Consider the following 22,701-nt stretch of genomic DNA (forward strand, 5'->3'; position numbering starts at 1 on the left):
GATCAACTGGAACATTCTCTAGGATAGCACTACTTATTCTGTTATATACTTGCCTTTCAAAAAGCTTGTAGCAGCAGCTAAGTAGGGCAATGGGGCGACAGCTTTCTACCATGTCACTGGGTTTGCCAGGTTTCAGAACAGATATTATCTTCACCTTTTGAAACTCCAATGGAAGTTTACCAATCAGCAGGAGGGCATAGAGATGTTACATAGCTGCACAGCATTTGCCCAAGATCAGGCAACACCAGCATGATCATTTGCTCCATGAACACCCCTGACCAAAACTGTGACTGCATATACCCAAGCTTTGTAGGCCCTTTTTTGGGAACAATATGGTAATTTGTTGTGAACACATCCTCAACATCCCTGTATGTTGTAAGCATAGTGTCCACCATGACAGAAGGCATTCGCTCAGGTTCTGGCCATTGAATAGCTGCCCCACACACTGGTTCCAGAAAATGGACTGCAATTCACAGTGGCCACTTTCGAGAACTTCCATGTGGCCAACAGCATAAAACATAGCTCCAGCCTCCATTCCACCCTACTTCCAGTGATGCAGTTGAACACTTTGTATGGGCATTTAAACAACAAATCCTGAAACCTAAGAATCCACGACAACAATATCAGCCCTCAAACTCTTTTTTTAGTGTATATGGGACAACAAAGTGTTCACAACCCAGCTGAACTAATCTATGGGAGTCAGCCACAGACTATGCTTTATCCCCTGACACCACCCTCTCTCAAACCATACATCTTGCACCCAAAATGTTACTCACATAGATCCACTCCTACAAGAGCAATGACAGATGGACCCCAACAGCAATAAATGAAACACTCTGGTGGCACATAATATCAGTACAAATATCAAGAGGAATTAAGTGTCATCACCAAAACCAGCTCGGACTTCTAATTTTGGCAGGTCCTCCACCACCACCATCCCAGTGCCATCAGACGCTTTGTCTGAAGCACCATTACCACTGTCAAAATTGGTACAACAGTAACCTATGTTCACAAAAGCCTTAGGAACTCATCACTGGATATCAGGAAAGCACCTGGCGACTCACGCATGTGGCCACAGCCAGTGGGTGATCAGGCCATGCCACCACAACCGCCTATGATCTACCTCCATAAGCTCAGTTCAGGATGTTTTCATCCATCCACACCAATTGTGGGAGGAGGGGGAGAGGGTGTCTAGTATATTAGGGCAACAAATTTGAATGTCCACTAGCTGAAATGGACTGACAGAGACAACAGGCAGTGGCAGTACTTATGAAACACTACAGTTGCCTAGATAGCACTGCCCGCAATTCCTAATGTGAATGTTCTAGCCAGTACCTCTCGCACATAGAAGATAAAGATGGCCTCACAGCCAGAAATCCGAAAGTCCAGTACTAACTTCTATAGTGTTAAGGTGTCATCATGCCTGAATGGATTGTTTCTACTACCTTATCACATTGTCCTGGTTTCTCACTTGGTCATCATCATCTTTAGAATCATTTTGCTTGCCACTTACTTATTCATCACACACACACACACACACACACACACACACACACACACACACACACGAGAGAGAGAGAGAGAGAGAGAGAGAGAGAGAGAGAGAGAGAGAGAGAGACGAAATTTGTGAGAGATCGACCTAAAACAGTTCAGCATAAAAACCATGGTTGACTGACCACTGGCCAGAAAACGGATGTACCAGCCATGCTGTAACATTCTAGAACCTCAAGTGCAAAAACTTAGGGTAATCTGAACAATACACAAAAATGTTAAAAAAAAAAAAAAATCACCACACTCATTTAATTTTCAGCTGAAATAGAGGGTAGGCCTCCTTTTAAATATAAAATGCACTCTATTAAAATGTGACAGATATTGATTTACAATGAGGTGACAAAAGTCATGGGATAGCCATATGCACATATACCGATGCTGTATACAAGGAAGTAAATGGCGCCGCATTGGCAGAGCTGTCATTTATATTCAGATGATTCATGTGACAAGGTGTCCGACATTGAACACGGAATGCTAGTTGGATCTAGATGCTTGGAACAACTGATTTCAGAAATCATTACGGAATTCTATATTCCAAGATTCATAGTGTCAAGAGTTACTGATATCACTTAACAACTGTGAGCAGCCCTGTTTTTGCAGAGTTATCAGTGCTAACAGACAAGCAACACTGCATGAAACCAATGAAGGGCACATGACAAATGTATCCATTGGGACAGTGCAGTGAAATATAGCACTAATGCACTGTGGTAGCAGATAAACAATGGAAGTGCCTTTGTTAACAGTATGACATCACCAGCTGTGCCTCTCTGGGATTGTGACCATATTGGTATGACCCTAAATGACTGGAAAACCCTGGCGTGGTCAGATGAGTCCCAATTTCAGTTGGTAAGAGCTAATCGTAGGGTTTGGTGTGGCACAGAGCCCATGAAGCCATGGACCCAAGTTGTCCACAAGGCACTGCACAGGTTGGTAGTGCTTCCATAATGGTGTGGTCTGTGTTTACTTGAAATGGGCTGAGTTCTCCGTTATGCACAGTTACTTGGAGACCGTTTGCACCCATTCGTGGACTTAACATTCCCAAACAATGATGGAATTTTTATGGATGACAATGCACCATGTCACGGGCCACAACTGTTTGCAATTGGTTTGAAGAACATTCTGGACAATTCAAGCAAATGATTTGGCCACCCAGGTTGCACTGCATGAATCCTATCAAACATTCATTGCACATAACTGAGAGGTCAGTTCATGCACAAAACCCTGCTCCGGCAATGCTTTTGCAACTATGGACGACTATAGACAGTGTGACTCAGTATTTCTGCAGGGGACTTCCAGCAACTTGTTGAGTCCATGCCATGTTGAGTTGCTGCACTACGCTGGGTGGAAAAAGGCCTGACATGATATTAGAAGGTATTGTATGACTTGTCACGTCAATGTATATGTCATAAGCATTTGAAGTTCCTCTCACTGGAGTATGAAGTCAGGTGTTACTGAGCAGCAACCCAGTTGGACATATGTTGTGGTAAGTTTGTACCACAAGAAAGGCTGATATGAGGTATAACATGGCTGAACAGTTGATTCAATCAAATATAAATTATCTGTCAGCACTAATCACTCCTTGTTTAAATGTTTCATGACACTCTGACTCAAAAGAGATTACAGCTTCTAGGGCAATGATACTCCATGTCACATTATGATCCCTATGGGCCTCCGTGGTAGTTATACTTGGATACTGATTACCATGAATTCTTGTGTACCCTGTCTCTAGCAGAATGATATACATATTCACTTTCTGCTTCAGAAAGTTAAATTAATACTATTTATTTTTAATCAAAATATCCACGGGTGTACTGCCGGTCTACAGTGTCCAACGGGCACAATATTTTGGCGATCATACATGTCGCCATCATCAGGTGAACTGACGGACTGAGTCTTCACACTGCGGTACATCTCCTCCCCATAAAGGTGTATGATGTGATTCTTGAACTTCTCCCAGCGTATTTGATAATCAAAATATCCACGGATGTACTGCCGGTCTACAGTGTCCAACGGGCACAATATTTCGGCTATCATACATGTCGCCATCATCAGGTGAACTGACGGACTGTCCGTCAGTTCACCTGATGATGGCGACATGGATGATAGCCGAAATATTGTGCCCGTTGGACACTGTAGACCGGCAGTACACCCGTGGATATTCTGATTATCAAATACGCCGGGAGAAACTCAAGAATCGCTATTCATTTTTGATTATTTTCTCTGCTGGATCCATAATCTGTAGTGCTTTAAAACTACCAAAGGAATTGAAGCAAATGGAAAAGCCTTCTCACTGTGCTTCATCTGCTCCATTACTTTCAGAATCATATATAGTTCAATAACAAATATAATACATTAATTGAGAAGTCAAAACATGGAGACACAGTCAAAAAAGACAGCTATGGAAGTCCTGTTGTTTTGAGCTCTCATTGAACATTCTGATAAAAGCATAGTGCTTATCTAAAATGTTATTAAAACTGATTTATATATTACATATGAGGTACACTATTTTGGGTTGCATTCAGGATTAAAATATTTGTGGGCTCTTAAAGACATCAGGGAGAGTTTTTACACCAGTCTTGGTATAAAATGCCAAAACTTGGCACACTTATCTTTCAAAGAAAACTGTTGGCACTACTCTTAGGGCCTTGTTTAGGTAGCTAAATAGTCACTCAAAAGGGGGCGATAGCTAATATATGATATGAAGGTGAATTTTGGTGTAAGCATATTTTTTATCGTATAATCGCTGAGCCAGCTTGTTCTGAGCAACTGCCTTTAAGTTTTGTGGTAAAGGGAAGACTCAAGGGCAGAATTTAGCATTAAAAGAAATATGACTACATCTCCTTTAGACCTTTCACTGCTTATGTGTATGTTGTACCTACTGAGCACAAGAGTGTCAGAATCTTTTATGTTTACATCCTACAGAGAGAATTCTACCCCGTGTCAATAGTTTTAGCTCCTCTGCATATATTCTGAATAAATTAATGTTGCACTGAGGAACGGGAGCCATTGTACTGACAAGAGTGAGTTATACTCAATTCTATTACCTTTCTGTTGAGATTAGGTAGGATTGAAGGCCTACTAGAGTGACTTAGTTCCCTCACAGATGTTTCAGATTCAACGTGATGTCTTTGCTGACCTTTTTATGGCCACTGAAATATAATCTGATGGCACTGAATTCAGATTTCCATCAAATTTTTATTCTTTCAACATGATGTCTGAGGTTTGGGATAGCCTACTAGTCAGCTCTCCATCTGTCTGTGTGGTTTAATCACTATTTGTTACCTTTATTGGTGGCACAGGGGAGACTATTGGTGCAGCTCTGCACAAACTTGTGCAAGTATACTTGCACGTGTATATACCAGCCTCTACTGGTGAGCTTTGTGTCAGGGAATCCAGCTTACTTGCTTTTTCACCACAAATACAAAAGGTGTACCAAGCACACACAATTTATGAGCCTGATAAATTCTCTCGACTTCAAAATTTGAAATTTGCTTTATAGTATTTATTTCCTCACACTTTAAATTTTCATTGAATGCATTATCTTTTTGGATCCACATTTGCCTAATGTCTAAAAGCGGTCCCTGCCTCCTGGACAGCTCATTTGCTGTCCCTGACCTGTAGCAGTTGCGTGTGTATAAAAATGTTTGAAGCAAGCAACTAGATTTTGCTCATTAGGCTTCACTTAAAGTGGTTCAGACTAGTCATTCAGTATTCAAGAAAATTCAGGGAACCAAATGTCAAAATAAAAGTGGCTTTCTTTTTTTGAACTCCCCATTAACTTCTTCATTGCATTTTTTTCTGTTACTTGGATGCATCACTAAGTTTAAAGTACTTGCTAAGCACTGGAAGTATTTTTGTATATAAAGAAAGATATATTTCAAAAGTTGGAGAAATCAACAAAACACAGTCTGCAAATACCCACCAGAACCACTAAACTACTGACAAAAGAGGCAAGATAACTGTTCCTATTAATAACACAAGTTATAGAAAGTACTATGTGGTCATTTCTGATCTGTGTAAGGCCTGAGAATGTTGTGGTTTAAAAGCTGTTTGTTGATCCATGGTACTTCTTGTTTTTCTGCAAATAAATACAGTGTTTTCTTGTTCAAGATGATATGCTTTTACATTAACATACATGTATAATTAAATTTACTTTTATTAGGAGGCCAAGCAAATTTACATCCCTTAAAAATGAGTTTTCAGCACATACAGACTTGACATTCCTGTTTCTACATTTTTCTTGTGTTTAAAGTTGTTCTCAGTTACGCATAATCAAGAGTGTCATTTTGTAGTTTTAATTTGCTTTCAGTCTGAGGTTTTTATGCAAATAAAAATTTGGTTGCCATAAACTAATTAATTTTTGAAATATCTTTCTTCAGTTCTGTGTATGATGGCATATTTGCCCATTATGGACTTTTTGGTTATGATAAAATGTAGGTAGCTGCACCACTTCTAGCAGCACAGTAATCATTAGTTTTGTATGAGTGTGTACCTGATATTCCTCTACAAATATCATGTCCTTATAATGAGGGATGTGGTGCTCTGGTGGAGGCACTGGCCTGACATGCAGAAAGATTAGATTCAGTCCCCTGTCTGGGAATAATGATTGATGATTCGTCTGTTTCAGTTCAGGGAGTTGCTTTGACAGTTCCTTCACTGAGGGTATGCATGATTCTCTTCACTATAATTTTTATATGAGCTAGTGATTCATTTTCTAAGATTCAGATCTGGAAGGAACATTACAGTATCACCGTAACTTAGCAGCTTTGTGACTTTTTTGAGAATTTGTGATGGTACATGCCAGTACACCTTACTAGTACCTCTGATGAAAATGAAGCATTTAAATAATGTTTCAAGATGTCTAAATTAAACCCCTCCCCCATAACAGATTTACATTGGGGGAAAAAAAAAAAAAATGTTCAAACTTCGGCCTCCAGATGCAATACAAATGTTGTTGTTATTGGGTCGATGTTTCAGGTGCTCATATTCTACAATTTATGCAAGCAGCAGTTAATAATACTGTACGGCATGAGGTCAACATCTTTGGTGCTCATACTGAACAAATTATCCAAGCAGCAGATAATAATGAAAATCAACACTATGCCATTCTCATTTGTTTGAGATTTTCTGCCCACATTCTGTTCCTAATCCATTACACACGGAAATGTTTCTATACATCTTTATTGCAATCACAGCACCAGATTTGTACCTGATGTGCAAAATTGGAACTATTTGTTTTCATCTTAAATCAGACATTAATGCATTAGAAGCGTACCAAGTTTCTCCGACATATGATAATTACAGCCACACTGGACCTCTGTGTGAAGCTGCACTTTAATTATAATTAAAGTGCAGAGAGTGTGTGTGTGTGTGTGTGTGTGTGTGTGTGTGTGTGTGTGTGTATGTATTGCGGCAACGGTCTCTGGACACACCACTTAATGCTTTTGCTGTGAGCTCACCCTGTGCTAAAACATGTTGCCACCAACTAAAATGATTTTTTTACAATATAAGTTGACAATAAATAATGAGTTACAGTTTGCTATTCTTATTTACAACAATTTGGAGAGGACCTAGTGAGTAGCAGGTGATATGTCTGCTTACCTACAAAATTTTAATAATGGCATTAATTTTAAGAACAATTGGAAAGAATGTAATTAGATACAGACTGGTTTCCAATGGTCGGTGATAACCTACAAACCAACAAACAATGAAAGAGGAAAAGAGAGCAAGGAAAGAGAAAAGGGAAAGTGATATACAATAAAAATAAATTCATAATTAATTTTAGTAAGAAGGTGGATAAATGATTTAAGTAGTATATATGAATAGAAGTATAACCTCTGTGGTGTTATGAAATCCTTCCATAATTCCAATTACTGATTGAGTACCATAGTGAAAGAGATGAGTTTGGTATCAGTCATTTATAATGACATTATTGCCAATTCCAAATGAAGATATACCGTAGGACAAACATTTTAGACTATTGTTTTTATTGGTCACCTGTCTTGGATGCAATAATAGGTTTGTTTGAGCCGTTGGCAGCAGGTTCGTGCGCATGCGTAGAGCTGGATTCGCATATGAGCAGTGCCTTCTCCCACTTATGGCTACCTGAAGTGTGGCTGTTTGCTGTATGATCAGTAGCAGTAAGTAGCCAGATGCTACCCAGAATACTTTTTCTGGCACACCCAAGCTGCCAGATTCACGCATGTGCAGAGCAAGCAGAGTTATTGTAGAGGGGTCAGTCTCCACGTGACCTGTGTATATGTTTTGGGAAAGTGCTGGTCTCTCTTCATTTACAGCTCTGTGTCAAATGAAAACAAAACAGATTTCTGTGGCAGGGAGCCATCAAGTGAATTAATATACATTCTCATATTCATGAAAAACTAAGTTACTAGTTTCAATTTTCTGATTTTATATTATTTCCACATTATTAGCAATCAACTATTAATGTCTTAATGAAGCTATTTCTGTCAGTTTTGTAGAGAAATTTACTTCTATCAATTTTTTCAACTGAGACAGTTTATTTTAAACTGAGTGTTTCATTCTGCACTACTTTCAATTTCAAGTGCAAATTTTCATTTTCTGGGATGAACAATATTATACCATAATAAAGAATCAAACATGAGAATACTGCACTGGACCTCCAAGAAAACTGCTATCCCAAAAACCAAATAGAAAAGCTCAATATCAGGTACTTCAGAGTGCATCTGGACGTAGAAATGTGCAGTTAGAACGGAATGAAGCATTTCATTATGGTTTATGAAATTCCGATGCTACTGGAATAGTCTCTGATGTCATGTTTCTTTTATGACACTGTGACATCTCTTAATGCTATATACGTACGAACATTGACTAGAAGCTGACTAAGCTGGCAAATTTGGTCAGTAGTTTTGAACTAAATATTTTGTTTCAAATATATTGACAGCAGTAGCAGAATTTTACAAATATGCCTTCTGTTAAACAGTGTTTTTCGATCACAAGACACTTGTTTAGTACTTCCTCTAGGCCTTAAGCTATTTCTTAAATTGTGTTTACGTCTTAAAATTATAGAATGCCATTCTATGCAAAATTTTAGACAGGCAGCGCACCGTGTTTTATCATTTTAACTCCCCACATGGCTTTATATTTATTTCTGGAGTACAATAGAAACTGTCAGTTGTACAATTTCTTTGCCTCACAGGCAACCTTGTTAATTTTTAACACATTTTGAAATAGTCATGAAATTTATTGCCATTTATTCTGGTGTAAGCTACACAAGGAACTGTTTTCCTTTCTTTTGTTTCTTGCAAGAAATTTGTATTCCTTCTTACTAGCTATTTTCAGTGCTGTGTAGATGTAAATGTCATTGCAAATGCTCCATAACAATACTGCAGAATACGAATTAAAAAAGGAATCTGTCAAAGTCACCACATAGCAAAATGTTAAGGTACTCTGAGCTGTAGAGTCTAGTTTTGAAATGAATAATACATCAAGAACTGCTTCCTCATTTGCATTCCTTACCTGGGTAGAATTGATAAAACAATTGCTCCAGGTACAACTCCCTAGTTCCTCTTAACAACATGCTGCAGGGCTGCACATTGTCGCATGATGCCCCACCACACACGAAATTTCACACAGAAATGCAACAAAAAGCATATGACCAGAGCAAGCACCAAGCACGGGCTGCCCAGATCATCAGAGCTGCACCTGTGCAATACGGCATGGTGTCTGGTGTTCTCTGGCAACTGCTCAAACGAACCTAATGGCAACGTGGAGAAAACAGCATGTAAATTTGCTAGGCATTGTTTTGGAATATCTATAGACTGGGAGATTTGCAAGATTAAAAAGGCACTAAAATTAAAGACAGGGATTTACGTGATGATGTATTAAATATCATATCTGAAAACTGCCTCTAGAAGTTATACGGAGAACTGACTTACAATGACAACATCTTAGATTTTGTGGTGACAGAACAAACTTTTTGCTTCAGCTAACATAGAGAAGAGAATTGGTGACCATAATGCAGTCATATCATTAGTGATTTTAAAGTGTTGAAAGTGATATTAAGACAGGCAGAAATGTATTTCTGCTTTGTAAGTGTGCCAATGTAGATAAATCTGATTATCTGAGCAACCAGCATCAAAATTCATCTCGCACTGCATGTTCAAGAGTCTATGTTATACAGGTGTATGCCAAGCAAGACTGATTAATGGGAAAGTCTCATTTTGGTTCATTTGCCACCTTAAAAAGGTACTAAGATATGAAAGACAGCTTCATGACAGGTTTAAAGAAATCTAAATTCCAAGCTGACAAATGTTGAACAAAATCACAATGAGATAAATAAGAGTAGTGTAAGAATCACTCATCGAATTTGAAAGTAATATGCTGACTAATAAACTACTGCAGAACACTAATCAGTCTCATTACTTTGTAAAGCCAGTGAACAGACCCAAATGAGCTATGATGACATAGTGAGGGCTGTATCACATACCGAGTTTCATTTTCTGAAACTGTTTCACTGAAGAACATCATACTATGGTTCCCTTCATCCATCATCATGTGATTATTACCATCAGACACAGGGACAAGTTTTTGCAGATATGACATGAAATTTCTCAATAGAGAAAATACTGCTGGATCTGAAAGACAATGTTCCCTCTTCTAGCAGCAGCAGTTTATTTGAGGTCACTGTAGCAATGAAACATTCCAAGTATTCAGAAAAAGGTGCAGGTCATCATTTTCAAGAAGGATCATGGCACAAATGCACAGAGCTGTAGGCCCTTCTGCTGATCTTAATCTGTCGTACAAAATGGAATATGTTTTATAATCACACATTATGATCTTTTTGGAGACAAATTTTTTCCTCCAGATTCTGCAAGTATCATACATGTGAAAAAAGTTTTTTTGTTTATCCGTGAGGTCCAGAAAGCCACATATTCCAGCACGAAGGTCAGTGCCATGTTCTTTGGTCTCTGGAAGTCACTTAATACTGTTTGACACTGCTGCTTAGTGAACCAAATCTGAGATTAAAGAATATCCAACTAGCTTTGTGACTGTGTTAAACAATTATTAGGAACTATTACTCTGTATGCTGGTCTCAATGAGACCAAATTGTCAGATGTGAAAGTAGCTCTCCAGGAAAGTAATGATTAGGCTTTCTGTTCACAATATGTATAAAGTATTAGGCAGATAATATCAAACTCAGTCAGGGTGCTCACAGATAATTCTGTTGTATTTATGAAAGTTGTGCTTCTAGGAACAGTGCAGCAAAATCATAGATCGACAGCTACGTTTTCCATACAAAATATTTTCATACACATCACAAAATATCTACAAGTTATACTTTTAACAAAATTTATCCATCATCATAAGATATGTCCTTTTTTGGGTTAAACAAGGATTACATTTTAAAAAACCTACCACTTTGTACAAGTCCTGTCTTGCTAAACAAAATAAATCCTCATGAGTGGTAAACAAAGTTACATTACACTGCACATTGCAGTTCACTTGGTCAGTGTTCACAAGCATTTTCCCTTTTTCAATAAGCTCTAACACTTTCACCCATCTGTCGATGCCTTCAACAGGTCCAAGTGGCAGTTAGGAAAGGCACTGTGATCAGCTCCCTTTGAGATGATTCTCCTCCACCACAGTACATGTAAAAACGAGACAAAATGCCCTACTTTAGTACACATACTTCTAACTTAAGTCTAAGAAAAAATGTTTCAGTAATGGCAAATGATTGTCATTACATCATACATACATTATATAGTTCTCATAATATTAAAATAATCAACACTAAAATTGACTATAGTATGAAAGGTGTGGAGTAAAAAAAAAATAATTTTAAATCAAGTGCACATTACACTACAAGACATTACTCTAAGGCACAACTGTCTGACACTGGTTAAACTTTCATGACTTTTGTTTCCACAAAAACTAAAGCTGTACAGTAGCACAGATTTACTAAGCATTACATTACGAAAAAAGAAGAGAGTCACCATTACATAAATTACTGTTCAGCTCAAAATAAAGGGCATGGAAGATGTACAAAATCATTGCCCTATTTCTCTATTCAACTGAGGGGTCGACAGAAGCGTCCGATCCCACGCGTCGGCTTTGACCCGTGACGTAAGGGTGTTGGCGTGTGTGACGTCATGACGGCGCGGAGTTTGGTTTGAGTGTGGCTGTCTCCAGTTCTGTTTTATCTTATTTTATTTACTTTTCTGATCTGTTCGTTCTATCTCGTGAGATTTTTTTTAAATTTAAAAACACTTATTACTTATTTTAAATATCTGTTTCCTCGAATTTCTGTTTTAGTTTATTATATTTATCTTTCTGATCTGTTCGTTCTTTCCCGTGAGATTTTTTTTTAAAAAAAGACAAAGAACACTAATCAGCTACTGAAGCATCTTTATCTTCTATGGGTTGCTGGGGTTACGGCCCCTGGGGAGGTGGGTGGGTATTCATGCATGGCTGTCTTCACTTACACGTTTTAGCTACGCAAGGCGTCTAAATTTGTTTATATTTAGTTTGCCCCCCACCCAAAACACCCCATTTCCCGCGCTTGTCCCGTTAGTGTCATTAGGCTTCTTGTGGAAAGTGTGTGTGTTTGTTTTTGTTTCCGCCATATTTGTGACGTCATGGGTCAAAGCAGACGGGTGGGATCGGACGCTTCCGTATTTCCCAACTGAGCACTACTCTTATTCAAACCAGAAAATTAAATCCTCACAAAGTCACAAAATAGTTACCCTGTCAGAATATTCACATCAGTCTAGCACCGCAGTTATCAATTAATCAGCAAAATTATTGCTCTTCATCCCAGTGTTCAAAATTAGAGCATCAATACAGTTGCACCATATTTGTTAGTATACAGTCATCTTTTGCATAAATCATGTCTCTCAGCTCCATTATTTCGCTTACCTTTCTTACATTGTTAGCTAGAGGAGTGCATTCTCAAAAAATATCCCTACTGCAGAGGCAGGCTCTCTAACCATTAGGACGCTAACTTTATTCATTGTTTTATTATTTCATTATCCAACTAACACTTGCTCTGCTTATCTAATGCAAAATTGATTCTACTGAAAAACACTCCACAATAACAGATCCTTATGTTACGGCTAAATTAACTCTTATTACTGATCAGACAAAATTATCACTTAGACAAACTACTATTTCACTGCATTCTAGCCTGAAGGGCAACATACTTACAAATCTTGCTAATACCTTCCACAGACATTACTCCAGGCAACTTTGTTTAATGTTTTAAGTCCTTAATGTTACAAAAGGCCATATCATGACACTTCTACAGACAGATAGTTTTCTCAATATCCTGACTGCACTGAACACACACACTTCTATTACACCACAATTAATTTTAACATCTAGTATTTAAGTTAGGTTTTACTGCACAATTGTCTCTGCTGCTTCACCAAATTATACTGATTTCACACATGAGCTCATTACTTCTTTCATTTTCAGTTTACCTTACCTCTTTGATTTACAGAAAGTCTTTAATCATGGTATCAATTTATTTTGAACCCCCTACTTGCTAACTGCACAAGAATTTAGTCCCAAATATTACATCAAAGCTGAGATTTTGAATTACCAAGAAATTGTATTTCAACAGCTGTTCTACCAATTCTACATTTAATAGTATATCTCGTATCACACTATGATAGCTTACCAGTAGCACCAATAATTTTTATTCCAGAAAGATGCATTACTACTATACCCCCTGTGTTATTCATATATTCAAAATTTTCCTATGAAATCTACGCTTGCTGTTCTTACAGGTTGACACACTTTCTTTTTACTTACCATATGATCTTGTTCATACAACAAATCTTTCGTTACTTAAAGCATTGGCATCATTATCCACAATAAATTCAAATACCTCATTTTCATCACTAATGGATTCGTCGTATCTATCATCATTACACTTACAGTCAGAAACCTCTACTACTTTGTTCTCAGTCACACTGCCTTGTACATTAAAGTCACTCATTATGTATTGCTACGTACAAAACAGCTTTCGCAATGAATTACCTTGTTTTAAATTACTCGTCTGCTGCTACTCTGTCCTCTCAGTCCACCCACTGTACGGCTGCGGCTGTGTGTACGCCGTGCGCCGGCAAGTTGTAATTCTTTCGGCGAGGTGTTTACCTCCGGTCAGCTGTGTGCACCCGCGTGCTAATTGGCTGCTTCCATGGAACCCGATCGCTGATTGGCTGCTGCACCTTCTTCATTTATGAAACCCCAGCGCTGATTTGCGATTGCACCGCTGCACTGGAAACCGCTCTTGATTTCACTTTTCAAAGTCCACGAGTCCTGATTACGTAGTCGTACAAATATCTTCACTCGCGAGGGCACCACATGTAGCGGTTCCACCTGCTTTATTTATTTGCTTTGTTGTCCTCGGTATCGACGTACTGCGTTGCTACACTGGCTGAAAAATGGGATTTGTGGATTCCGACACTGACTACTTTAACCATTTCATGGATAAAATTCATTTTTTACAGATTTTTAAAGTATTAAGGTGCTAACAGTTTCTTTTCAGTCCCATTATTATATTTTCACCACCAAAATATTTTTTAAGTTCTCCATTTTTTTCACAACAGGAAGTGGGACACACATGTCCCATGAACCAACGCAAGATACCTTTTCTGCTGACTGACTGATTTCGTAATTTTATTTTTTTAGCCATAAACAGGATTTTGCAGAGAATAAAATAACTACAAATTATACATGCATGTAATATTTTTATTTGTGTACAGCCACTGTAAAAAATATTCATTATATTTCAGTTTTCATGATACATGATCAATACTTACAAAACTGTACATGCCATGAAACTTGGAAAAACATAGTGGTACACCACAAGCAGTGCAGACAACTTTTGTTCTCTTCTCTTTAGAGTTTGTGCTGCAGAATTTGCATCGCTTCCTAGTGCCACTGTCTTTCGGTACATGTTTGCCTACCTTCACGAGCCGGACGTCATCTGGCATCTGAGACTCCTCTCTTTGCTGGGAAGAAAGTGGGCATTGATCCCCTCTTTTTCCTGGATGAATACCCATTAATCAGTTGTCTTGCTAATCTTTACAAATAATGTCTGCTGGGACACATTTGTCCCACTAATTTTATTTCGATTATAAGATAGTAAGGTCGCTGAGAAGTACATTCCACACTGTATTTGCACTAAAAAATGATTATTAAGTTAATAATAAGATGAATTACTTACTTCAGACATCGCTGGAAAGTGAGAAATGATGAAAACTGAAGAATGACACAAATAAGTGGCGGTGCAGCGGCCTTATATACACGCCAGTCAACTAAAGTAGTCACCGCTTCTCTATTGCCTTTGCAGTGCAGTCCCTATTTTTTTCTTAGATTCAGTACAGTCGTCCCTAGATGGCAGCACCGTGCAGAGCTGGGTAACATATATCCCGACACTCGAACTAGCGCTCGAAGTTAGTGGGACATACATGACCAACGAACCACGAAAGGGTTAAATGATGTAGCCGACCCCCAAACAAAACACAGTTGTATGGCCAGGGCACTACTGTTTAACTTTTGATTCGCCTCATTAATAGCTAGCAGGCGAAACTCCATATACTGCTACGATAGTTTACTGCTGAACAGCTACAAGCAGTAAAACTTAACCACAAAGTTCACAGTTCTTGAAGAATAACCAGGCACGTATGAAGCAGACACTGTCACTGTTTTTACCCACGGCCTAATTGTTTAACACTTGTTCCACAGTTAATTTGAAGCATTGTTGTTGTTATAACCAGCACAGGTTACTCGTCTGAAACTCGGCCGTGGACGGTCTGTCTCGTGACAAAAAATTGGGCCTTTAGATATCATCACAATAAAAGGTGCTGAAACTACACATTGTTCGATGTTAAATTTACAGAAATTACAATTACAGCTTAACCCATTAAATTAACTGAATACACCGAAAAATTGCGTCTTTTTAACAGTTTCTTCTACTACGAAGTTTAGGCCGAATCATTTGTTTAAATCATGAAATTAACGAATACATTTACGCAAACAATACTTTTGACAAAACTGTTGGTTACTTTGGAATTAATGAAGGGCTGGTTTCGCTAACATGTTTTCGAATAGAGCCAAAGAGATACTTTAAGATTACTAGCATTTCGTCTTCCAAATGTTTATAATTATTACAGGAATTTATATTTGTTTATATGTCAACAATAGAATTTAAGTTACGAAACAATCACTGATTTCTCCCTATGATGAAAGTTACTAACTAGGAATAACCAAAATAAAGTAGAAAATCATATACATAAAACTAAACACAAAATTAGTTCTGGTGTTATTTACTTTAAAACTGAGGGCCAATCTTTCTCTTTTACAGAAATGGAAATTATATTCGGGTATGTTAATGATAATAAGTTAAAAGTAATATGACGAATTTAAGGAGGGAGATGGCAAAACAAGAGAGGAATTGCAATTGTCCCAGCTTACCTTGTCACACATTGGTAATTAATTACTGGAATTAAGAACTGTCAAATATCTAGCAGTAATCATCCAAAGCAGTTTAAAGCAGAATGACCACACATAACTAATTATATGAGATGCAAATGCATGACTCTTTGAGAGACCCCGAGATAATGTAATTCATCTGTGAAGAAAGTTTCTTGCAGAACTCTCAAGTGGCTAATTCTTTTAGTCCTGCCCATTAGGATTATACCATTCCCAGTTAGAGCTAATAAAGGAGATACAAATTATTGAAAGTATGCATATGCATTTCACCCGCATGGAGACGCTTATTATAGGATTTCAGTTGAAGTACTGATTGTGCACATTCTAAGAAGAATGAGGCTACATATTATTTTGTCTCGGATGATCTCACAAAATGATAATAAAAACAAGTAAATTTAAGCTTATAAAGAAACTTAGTAACACAAGAAAGGAACATAAGGGATTAACATGTGAATGACAAGATAATTGGAGACATACTGACAGTAAGACTTCCCATTCGTGATTCATGAATCAATTAAGAATAGTTTTGCTGTGTGTAAATGATACGGATGTAATCTGGGTTGGATCGGAAGAAACAATAGAAAAGAAAGAGAAATTTGGAGGAGTATTGGATGCAGCGTGCAAGGATGAGGAAATGTTCAGACCAGGGTTATTGTAGAACTGCAAGTTGATTAATGGAACAATTCTTATCAGTGCATTTCAGAGGAACTGGTGATGGGAAGTGATGAACCAGGCAGGTCAGTGGTCATGCACACGTAGAATGTTTCAGTAAAGATACTAAATACTGTTGTTGCTTTCACCAGTAGCCCTACTAGAGATGGAGTTTGAGATACTTCACTCAGGACTCAATATATAAAAGTTGTGTGTCAACGGAAGCATCAGGTTCCACCCGTCTGCTTTGACCCATGATGTCATCAATATGGTGGAAATGGCTATTCTAAGCGTCTCCAATATGATGCCTATGATATCACTACATATACACGGCAACAAACACGAAAATACGTATAAGTAAGCCAATAACACCTCACTCCAAAACTACAATACGGGTTAATTGTGGGAAATTAGGGGTTTTAGGGAGGGGGACAAGCCAAATATAACAGTAAAAGAAACCCACCACGATCCCAAAACACATAAGATGACGAACAAAACAAAAATAAAAATAAAAAAAAATTACAAAATTTATTCTTTCCTTATATTATTTAATTAGAATATGTGCTAGCTAATCTTTCATGTATTATCTTGGAGTTGTTCAACAAAGACTATATGGGACTATATCATTTCAGAAAAACAGGGTATAGACTTGAAAGTAACCTAACTGAAGCATTTTTGTTATAGGTTCCCGACTGAGACCAAAGACACTTCAAGCAGTTGATGTTCCTGTTATTGACAACAGATTATGTGAACGGTGGCACAAGTCAAATGGAATCAATGTTGTGATTTATGATGAGATGATGTGTGCTGGATATAGAGGAGGTGGTAAAGATTCCTGTCAGGTAATGGAACTTTTACTCTTTTTGCTCTCACGTGTGCAAGAGTTGGAAGTAATATAATTTATTAATATACAAGATGTTTCAAAATTACACCAAAGAACTTCAAAGGGATTTGTGTTCAGAAATCCAACGACACTACAGAGCATTGAAGTTGTAGGCACCATCCCCTTTGTATATATATATGTGCAGGATGATTCTGTGATGATGTTACAGACATTCAGAGATGATGGAGAATGATAATGTATCAATCTGAGGCGAAGGACCTTGTTCCAGAAACAAACAAGTCAAAAGTTATAAGCGAAAATTGTTTGGAAAGCTCTGACAGTGGAATACACGGACTGGCACTGTTCTTGCTAAGATTATAGGGTCGGAAACTTTCAGAGGTGGCAGTATGGACCAAAAATGTACAGTAAGCATGGGCTCTAAAATGTGTACCTGAGCAGCTATGGGCACTTGTTCATCTTCATTACTGTGTTGAACAAGTGCTCATAGCTCTTAAGGTATGCATTTTAGAGCCCATGTTTACTGGACTTTTTTCTTGTTTTGGTCCATACTACAACCTCTGAAAGTTGCCAATTCTACAGTCTTAGCAACAACAGTACCAGTGATGACATGGCTGACTATGGTTGACATTTCTAGACATGGGTTCCTATTCTCATTTTGTTTCTCAAGACACCTTCTACATCGCTCAAATTTTGTCAGTGTAATTTTGAAACACATTAATTTAAAAGCTGTTACTGCATATTATTTTATTGTTGTTAGAAGTAGAGTACTTGTAATGAAATTGAAATAGATAGTTCCTCTGAGCTAGTATGGGTAGAGCTTATGCTAGACAACCAGAATCAACTGATTATAGGTCCCTTGAGTGCTTTCTCTGAAAATTATTGTGAACAATTAATTTAGGAGCCCACTCAAACTATAAATGGTTGTGAAAACATATTTTACCTCTTAGAAAAAATTAATCCTGAGCAAATAGGGAACATCAAGATGGATATGGGGTTAGTGACCTCAGTGTCATTGTAGTAAGACTGAACACTTTAACATCCAAATGTACCAAATAAAATTGCAAAATGTATCTATTTAAATAATAATAATAATAAACCAGATAAAAATTCGATTGATGTCTTCCTAAGAGGCAGTCTCCACTGCTTCCCAGCTGACTGTAGCTTAAATTCAAAGAAATGTTAGTGATGGCACTTGAGGGTTAGACAGGGTGTTCAGAAATTGCTGTTAAAAACTTCTAGTGCTTTTAGAGGGGAGTGAGTAGATAATATTTTAAATAGGAACCCAAGTCTGGAAATGTACTGTTTCCATTCTACAACAATTTCAATTCAGATGTTCAACTCATCCTCTTCTGCTTGAGAAATTGAATTAGGTGTGATGCAGTACAGTTATTAGGAAACAATTTTAATGGTAACATAATGAAACATCCATTTATCACTTAAGCACGTCTGTTTGTATTAACACTGAAACATAACATGTTTACATTATTCTGAAACAAAAAGAAATTAGCATACTGTATATACAGAACAGTACTGATGCATTACAACAGTGGCTCAATGTGGCAACCAGCAACATTGTTACAGATGTCGTACCTATGAAGCATGTTCTGCTACACACTGTTCGTCGCACGTGGTGTCTCTTCAGCTTCTAGTGCAGTGGCCAAAATTCATGCCAGCAGATCTTCCTCTGTCTCTACAGGTGTCTTGTAAATTAAACTTTGCACATGGTCTCACAAGAAGTAGTCCATATGAGTGAAATTGGGTGATTGCTGTGGCCACGTGGTTGGAGCACCTTGGCCTATCCTTCTTTCACCATATCATATGTTGAGATGTCTCTGAACAACATGTAAGAAGTGAGATGGTGCACCATCATGCTGAACCACATTTCCTGACAAATATTCAGTGGCACATATTCCAAGAAAGGGTTCAATACATTTTATAGGAAGATCAAGCATGCAGGACCAGTTAGCTTAGGTGGAAGGAGTTACGGCACAGTCACATTACTGTCTGGAATACCTACCCACACATTAATACCAAACTGCTGCTGAAGCCCCTGAACATGTTTGGCATGAGGGTTTTCGTCTGTCCATAAATGGCTGTTTTGCAAATTCAGAACACAGTCCCTACTGAACTTACATTCATCAGTGATAGAACTTGGCACAGAAACAGGAATGTGTCAATGCAGTGGTGGAGGAACCACATGCCATAGGCAACACATTGTGGAAAATTAACTGAACCCATAGCGTGTACCCTTTGTAAGTGGTTTGGATGTAATTGTTGCTCACACAGAATGTATGAGATGATATTGTGAGTAGCACCCATTGCACATGCAATTGTTTTCATGCTCATTGACGAGTTCTTTTCAACATGGTGTGGTACATCTTCAAATCTAGTCATGTGGCATTGCCGTGAGCACCACGGTGTTGCCTCCTCATGGTGGACGTACCTGTTTCTTGGATCCACTGTGTAACTTGGGCAAAAAGTTTGTGCAATGGTGTGCTACATTTCCAAAAATGTTCATGATACATCCAACTAGCAACATTCTGTTACTTAGAGTTTTCCCAAACACAAGGAGCATGCCTGTGTATTCCAAAAACATGAACTGAACCATGTTAACTGAATCAGAGCTGCACTAGCAGTGGATAGGTCTCACACCAAGGCTGACATTAAGTGACCTCAGGTGACAGTTTGATGCAGTACATATCATCCTGTCTACCCTGTTGCATACGTGGATAAGCAACTCTGAGACTTTCGCTTTCCCTCAGCAGATATGGATGCATTACATGTCTGAATTGAACCCATTGTACATGGGTTTGTATTCAAAATATTATATACTCACTCCCCTTTACAAGTCCTAGAAAATTATCACAGAATTTCCAAACACCTTGAATACCAAATAGATTAATAAGAGATGGTACACATCCCCCATGCTACACAAAACAGATCAAAACACTGTTGCAAAAGCTCAAAAGACATAAAAGAATACCAAATCCCCACAATTGTTAATGTTTTAATGAAGCTCAAAATTTAATGCGAATGCTTTTAATAGTTTCCACAGCTAAACTCTTTCTCAAACTCTGGCAGAAAATACAAAGAGATTCTGGTCATACATAAAGTACACCACCAACATGATGCGATCAATACCTTCACTGCTTGATAGCAATTATAATGTTACTGATGAAAATGCCACTAAAGAAGTGATACTAAACATAGTTTTTCGAAATTCATTCACCAGTGAAAATGAACTAAATATTTCAGAATTTGAATCAAGAACAGTTGTCAACAGGAATAACTTAGAAGTAGCTATCCTCAGAGTAGTGAAGCAGGTTAAATCACTAATTAAAAACAAGTCCTCCAGTCCAGATTGTACACCAATCAATTTATTTTGAAATATGCTGACACAAAGTTCCATACTTAGCAATCATATCCAACAGCTTGCTCAACAAAAGATCCATACCTAAAGACTGGAAAGTTGCAGGAGTCACACCAAAACTCAAGATAGATAATAGGAGTAATCCGTTATATCACAGACTCATATCGCTCACATCAATTAGAAGTAGGATTCTGGAACATATAGTGTGTTTGATCATTATGAATTACCTCACAGAAAATGATTTATTGGCAAATAGTCAGTGCGGATTCAGAAACTACCATTCTTGTGAAACATAACTAACTCGTTATTCACACAAACTAATGAGTACTTCAAACAGGGGATCTCAGATTGATTCCATATTTCAATTTTACTCAGTGCTTTTGACACTGTTTGTCACACAAATGGACTTTTGATTTCCTTCCAGAAAGGTGACTGTTTATATTAATTGAGGAAATGTCATCAAGTAACACGGAAGTAATATTTGGGGTCCCCCAAGGACATATTATACACCCTCTACTGTTTCTAATCGACAGAAATGATTTAGGAGACAATCTGAACTGCCCTCATATATTGTTTGCAGATTATGGTGTCATTTACTGTTTAGTAAAGTCATTAGATGACCAGAACCAACTGAAATATGACTTACACGAGAGATCTGGATGGTGCAAAAAATGGCTATTGACTCTAAATAATGAAAGGTGTGAAATCATCCATATGAGTGCTAAAAGGAATCCTTAAATTTTGATTACATAATAAACCACACAAATCTAAAGGCTGTAAATTGATCTAAATACTTAGGGATTAAAATTATGTATAACTTAACTTAGAAGAATCACATAGATAATGTTGTGAGCAAAGCTAAACAAAGATTACAATTTATTGCCAGGATACTTAGAAGATCAAAAAGTATACTAAAGAGACTGCCTACACTATGTTTGTCCGTCCTCGTTTGGATTATTGCTGCTCATTGTGGTATCTACATCACATAGGATTGATGTTGGACATCAAAAACGTTCAGAGAAGTGCAGCTCATTTTGTATTAATAAAAAATAGGAGAGAAAATGTCACAGATATGATATGCAAGCTGGAGGTGGCAATCCTTAAAACAAAGGCAATTTCATTGCAGCAGGATCTTTTCATGAAATTTCAATCACCAACTTTGTCCTCTGAATGCAAAAATGTTTTGTTGGCACTCACCCAAGGGCATGTGTATACAGCAGTGTGTGTGTGTGGGGGGGGGGGGGGGAGGGTCTATACTTGGGGGTATGGGGTATTTTTAATATTTTGGAAGACAAATTATGATTTGTAAGTAACCATAAAAAAGTTTCAGTTCTGACCCTGTTAAAAATCTGTGTAATGCTGACTTGCTACCAGAACCAAAAATAGAAACAAATTAGTGGTTTACAAAATAACTTGAACTTCTGATCATTGCTCATTTTGAGCCAGCTTTGTTAGGAAGAAGGAACATCAAGAAAGATGCAAAATGGAAGAATACTGTTTTGATAACATACAGCATAAGGAAAAATGATGGCCAGACAGTACTTACAGGTACAACAATTCCACAACATTTCATGCAACATCAGGGATGTACAAAGATAGGGTACCTAAAGGAACAAGATATTGAGAAAAACAATCAGTTAGTAACTAACCACAAGCTGCAGAAACTTCATCCAAAAAAGTTCATTGCAATAATGGAGGAAAAAAATTCAAATGTGGCTAAAGTATGTTTTGATATAAAACAGAATCAGCCAACACCAAAACTCTCTGAATGTGAAGTATGCTATCCGAGACAGGTTTAGCTACA

At 37.7% G+C, this 22,701-nt stretch overlaps 1 protein-coding gene across 1 annotated transcript in view; it reads left to right on the forward strand.

The window, feature by feature from the left end:
* Nucleotides 1–22,701, forward strand: part of LOC126470928 (proclotting enzyme) — a 283,061-nt gene that overhangs the window by 257,919 nt on the left and 2,441 nt on the right. Inside the window, exon 8 of the mRNA XM_050098955.1 lies at nt 17,368–17,525. Within this exon, the coding sequence (XP_049954912.1) occupies nt 17,368–17,525 (158 nt within the window). The remainder of the gene's footprint in view (nt 1–17,367; nt 17,526–22,701) is intronic.

The sequence above is a fragment of the Schistocerca serialis genome, chromosome 3, assembly GCF_023864345.2.
Source record: "Schistocerca serialis cubense isolate TAMUIC-IGC-003099 chromosome 3, iqSchSeri2.2, whole genome shotgun sequence".
Taxonomy (NCBI): Eukaryota; Metazoa; Arthropoda; class Insecta; order Orthoptera; family Acrididae; genus Schistocerca; species Schistocerca serialis.